This window comes from Gavialis gangeticus, unplaced genomic scaffold, assembly GCF_001723915.1.
Source record: "Gavialis gangeticus isolate Ggan-Ray unplaced genomic scaffold, GavGan_comp1, whole genome shotgun sequence".
Taxonomy (NCBI): domain Eukaryota; kingdom Metazoa; phylum Chordata; order Crocodylia; family Gavialidae; genus Gavialis; species Gavialis gangeticus.
Window position 1 is genome coordinate 73839585 of NW_017728994.1, and position 5408 is coordinate 73844992.

Genomic DNA, 5408 nt, shown 5'->3' on the forward strand with positions numbered 1-5408 from the left:
TCTTGATTTATCACTAAAAGGTTATAGAATAACTTTTTGTATAGATTTAATACATTATAGGATTACATTTCTAATGATTTTAAGGGTCTAATTGTAAGGTATTAAAAAAAAGTAAATATAAAAATTCATTCAGATATTACTGAGCTGTTGGTATACATGACTTGGACTACGTTTGTAAAAGCTACTTGGTTAAAAAAATGCTATTTTTAATCATAATATGTTATTCAAGCATCTGCACCAAAGTCTTTGTTTTAGTTAACCACTAAATCATTTTCCTTTATTTGTTGAAATACCTACACCAATACTTTTTTCATGCAGAGTGGAAAGTGAGTAAAGCACTATGACAGAAAAGGTCATACTCTCCAAACCATAAAAAGTAACGTCATCTCCTCTAGTGTTGAAGGTTAAATATTTTAGTGAAAAGTGTCAGGGATATAAGAGGACATTGACTGAAACAGTGGCCCACTTCCTTAAGTAACTGTCTTTGTGCCACAGTCTTGAATCCCCCAGCTTAAAGACCTATTGGAAATGAGGTCACAGGGTGAGAGGTCATGTATCAGGTGACCAAGAGTTCAAGTTAAAATGTGGCAGCAGCACTCACCAGGGAGAGAGTAAACCAAAATCACAAAAACTTCACCAACAGTCATAGAATCCTGTCAGGCATACAGAAAATAAAAATCAGCTTTCTTTGTGTATCAAAAATTAAAACAAAAATGGGAGCTATAGTAAATGTTTGCCTCTAGGCTAGCTTGCCAGTGGGAAAGGCTTATAACCTGCTGGTGGAGACGGTTGGGATGATGAAGCAAAATTTGTCACATTATTAAAGAAAACAACACTGAGAAAATGGAATTAAAATATCACTAGTAGAGAATGCTAGTAGCAGGCTAGTTTGGAAACTGTTTAAGATACCATAATTTAGAGTAAATAATTAAAAATATAATCAAAACATGTTTTTATGACTATATAACACTAAAAAGGACAGCTCATTGTTGGTATCTTTATCAATTATATTAAGCTTATTGCATCTTTATTTCCTATTATAGCTATAAAGTAATTATTCTGCAAAGCTATGTCTGAATTTAATGAATTATTTTGAGCTAGCACTCAAAGTAGCATACTAACAGTAAGAATTAATAAGAACATATTGTTAACATTTATTATTGACTGCTTTCATGGAATATGGTATCGGTGACATGGAAACCTGAGATGCAAAAGGAATTTCACTTATGCCTTTACTATTTCTACTCTCCTTCGGAAAGAAAATCTAGAAAATCTCTGACCAGCCTGGAACTATAGACTCTATAACCCCTGTGTTACTAAAGCAAATACTAGGCGTGATGGGACTGCCATGGAACCATCTACAGTTCCATCACTGTGATGTTACTGGATTCCAGTGTGCTAAACAGAGTAAGCTGAGTAAGGTAATACAGGGTAACGTAAAACTTCTAAAATCTTTTGGAAATATGAGACTGTAGTGACCAAAGCTTACAAACTGTAATGCACATGAAACTGGTAGGCATGAGTCTTATCCTGTGCAAAACTAAATACCTTATGCTGAACTTTCCTGAGTCTTAATGAGAGCATCCCAAATCCTGTTGGTAGAGTGGATCCCAAGCTGTCTTTTACAATACTACCTATATGACCTTTAGAATCTTTGGATAATCTTTTGTGCCCTGTCCTACCTAGTAAGATTCATTCATGGATGATATTTGCTGGCATTGGCTCACCTGCAACTGAGTGTGGAATATTTTTTGCCAGACCAATTGAGTGGTCCCATTAAATGTACAATTTTCAGTGGTATTATTTGCTTATCAAAGATATGTTCCAAAGGCAGTATTGAATACCTAGGAGACTCCGCTCTAAGGCAGTCCCTCAGGTAACATCCCGGATCCGACAAAAGATCTACTAGCACAGTAGTGCCACAAGTTAAGTTTCCCCTCTCCATCCCTGAGTGACACACTCTGATTCAAACCCCCACCCCACAGCTCCCCTCTGCATACCTGATAGTGTTTGCAACCTGGAGGCAGGGGGTTTGGTTGGAGCTGTGTTGGTCCAAGGACATAGGCAGGCAAGGTTTCTTGGGTAGATGTGATATCTTTTATTAGACCAACTGAGTCGTTGGAAAAAAGTTCTTAGCAATCTTTTAGGCACAAGTACCCTTCTTCAGACAAAGGGAGACTCTGCTGTTGTTATGAGATCTCCAAGGAATGGAGAATTGAAGCAGGGAGGCTCAAGTCTCTAGCAGCACAATGCAGAATAGTTTACATTGCTGGGTGAGGAGGTATCACTGCCAACAGCCAGGTTAACCCTTCCTTGCCTTTGTAACTACTGCATTTTTATATGGTGAGCAAGGATCCAAAGCCCTTAATTTGGCAGCAGTCAGTGAAATCTTAACCTGGCTCTTGGCAGTAATACCTCCTCTCGCAGAAGCATCCTGCTGCCTCTTCAGTCAGCCTGGCTGGAGGCTTAAGCCCCCTGTCACCAATCTAGCATCCCCTTTACTGAGCACTTAGGGCTTGCTTGCTACATACAGTTTCTGCCTATGGTACACCTGCTGTGGGCTGTCTTCTGTTTTATTGCTTTGCATCTCTTGGGCTAAGAATTCAAAAGAAAAAGAAAAAACATTTCTTGTAAATATTTTAAAGAGGCGTGGAAAAACACTGCTGGGCACAAGTCATGCACAGGATCTTTGGTGAGGCAGTCCCAGGGGTAGGTGGTTCCATGTCCCTTATCAGTGGGGACAGCTTTGTAATTTTATGGTCACACTGTAACAGGTGTCTTTACTCTGTGATAACCTCAGTTATGGCACCTTGTGAGGCCACATCTAAAGGTACTTTCAGTGATGGGTTTGCTGTGTGCCCAGGGACAGTTTTAGGGCTTGCACTTACCAATGGACAGAACAAGCAGGGTCCTGTCCTCCTGACTGGGTGCTGCCTTCATCATCATACATAGAGACCTACCTAAATTGTGGCAAGACAAAGGGATTTTGTGGGTGGTTCATGGCATGAAGAGCCGATTTTGCAGTCTTTTCACAGTGAGCCCCCCCTCACCACTGATTGGCTGAGGGGCCTCAGCAGCCTTGCCCCTTGCCACTGATTGGTCAAGAGGCATAATTACATAGCAGTTAAATAGCAAAATCTGTAAAAATATCAAATAAATTACTGCATTATTATAAATCTAAGTATTACATTTAAATCTAAATTAGAATGTGTTATGAATATAAATTTATACATAATATGAATTGTAACTAATATCATCATAATTTATTATTAGCATTCTACAAAATGTTTAGTAATACTAAATAATGCTTACCTTGATAGAAATAATTCATGGTAGTAGTTAAAGCCTAGCACGTAGCATCCACTGGCAGTTGCAGTTGACATCCTCTGCCTCTGTGGTGCAAACACTTGTCCATACGCTGAGATTGCATGTTCTGCATTCACTGAATTTGTTGGAATGGTAAGGCAGCATTTTGCCAAGTTGTAGAAATGGGGAAACCAATCAGAAACAGACTCCCAAAACACAGTGACAATCAAAGGCATCTGGCACTCTGACAAAGTTCACATAAGCAGCATGTCATGCTTATTCTGCCATCCATGGATTGATTTCAGTAGTTGCGGGTCAAAACTCAGAAAAGGCATCTGATTGGGGTAAAAAATGTGAACAGCACTAAAACAGGAGGCAACTGATTGTTTAAATCATGGTGGTAGTGACTGATTTTCCTTGTAGTACTGATTCAACTTCGTAGCTATTGCCTAGAACAGTTCTTATCTCCAGTGGTTGTCACACTTACAGTTTGGAAGTTGTGATGCCATGTCTTTGACCCAACTTATCAAGTCCATCAGCTTGGTGGATCAAAGCCTACCAATTTATAGAGTGTTATAAGCTCCGTGAACTGGATCACACTTTCAGCCACAAACTTAACTTGATCTTCAATGTCATCCTGTCTGTAGAGATTGTGTAGTTTAAGTGTGCACTATGTGCCGGGTGTGATTTCAAGCTCCTCACACACAAATTGCTGGTAGTACTTCATATTCTTTGCATGGTAATGAACTGTGTTGAACCACAAATTCTACCTTATAAGCACTGACTCCAGTGGAAGTGACACAGTCACATGTAGATCCCTGCTTTGATTGGCAACCAAATACTTTTTTAAAAGAGGAAACTAGGTTATCTACATCAGGAAAATGTGTGCACTAGATGTCTCACTAAAGAAAGGCTGTGTAGGTGACATGAATTGTGTTAGGCATCATTCCATGGAGCACGTCAGAGAAAGCTTTGCACATATACAGTACATTTTCAGACAGAAATGCTGAGATCTTGTTAAATTCTAAGCCATAGTTTACACTTCACTAGCCTTCACTACAGCTTGTGCCATGGTAGAAAAATTGACAGATGCAAGGTGAACCAGCTCTGTTTGAAAAACAGGTGGGTTGTGGTCTGTCCAGTTCCCAGGTACAAATAAAATGTGCAGAACATAATCTTGGGCATCTGTTGCTTCATCTGCTACAATTGAGATTGATTCATATTCTGCCAATGCAGATTTTGTACACTGAACTTGTGAAGCAATTACTCCTGGTAGATAATCTTGGTGAAGCTTGTTTGGACACGGGAAAGTGCTAGCATTTGCCACGTGTTTGTTCAAGTAGTGCTTTCATTTAGGGTAACCAATTTCCGCCGGAGGAGTGTTGGTGTCCATGAATGCCTCCACTAGTGCAAATGTAGCCTCTCTTCTTGTCACACTGCTTTCACTGGTTCTTTGAAAGATCAAGGACATAGTCACTTGTTTCTTGCTCTGACCTTCAGCCTCTTCAGCAGCTTTTTGCTTTATTTGTGATTCAGATGCTAAATGCTGATCAATGCTGTTTTTCCTTGACACACCCAGAGTCACATTGCATGATGAACAAAACAATTTACCACCATCTGCATGCAAGGTTCCTACAGGGAACTGCTGTACATGATCCAGAGCTGAAATGTATTTAGCTGTCTTGAATTTCTTTTCATTCATCATCTTCAGACTGGAGCATTGCTGCAGCATTGCATCTGGCTTCTTAAAAGATGGGGCTGAAACCTTTTTACTTTCCTGACTGGTGGCTTAACTGAAACTGTTATGAGCTCATCCTCTCAGTAGTTCTCTCTCAAACCATGTGCTGTATAGCTGCAGGGATTGCCATGCTTTCTTTGTATTCCAGTAAACTTAATAAACTTGTTTCAGATGATTCAGCACAAAATTGTGGGAAATGGCGTATTTTACAGTGGTCACAGAAACCACTGCTTTTCAGTTTCCACAAAAATCACAAAACTGCAATTTAAATAGGATCCTAATCATATGCTCTGTACTAGCTGGGGACTCCATGAATGGGGATAGCACATTTTCATGGGGTGGCCTATGAGGGTCCTCAAGGGGT

The 5408-nt window shown here is 39.7% G+C and overlaps 1 protein-coding gene across 1 annotated transcript; it reads right to left on the reverse strand.

Annotated features, from left to right (window-relative positions):
- Positions 1 to 4654: 4654 nt before the first annotated feature.
- On the reverse strand, positions 4655 to 5011 carry LOC109287217 (CGG triplet repeat-binding protein 1-like). Its single transcript, XM_019502182.1, has one exon. The coding sequence runs from the start codon at positions 5009 to 5011 to the stop codon at positions 4655 to 4657; it is 357 nt and encodes a 118-aa protein (XP_019357727.1).
- Between the last annotated feature and the right edge of the window lie 397 nt (positions 5012 to 5408).

What these genes read in the sequence shown, in the direction of transcription:
- LOC109287217 (XM_019502182.1), bottom strand. Translation starts at nt 5,011, where the DNA reads ATGATGAATGAAAAGAAATTCAAGACAGCTAAATACATTTCAGCTCTG.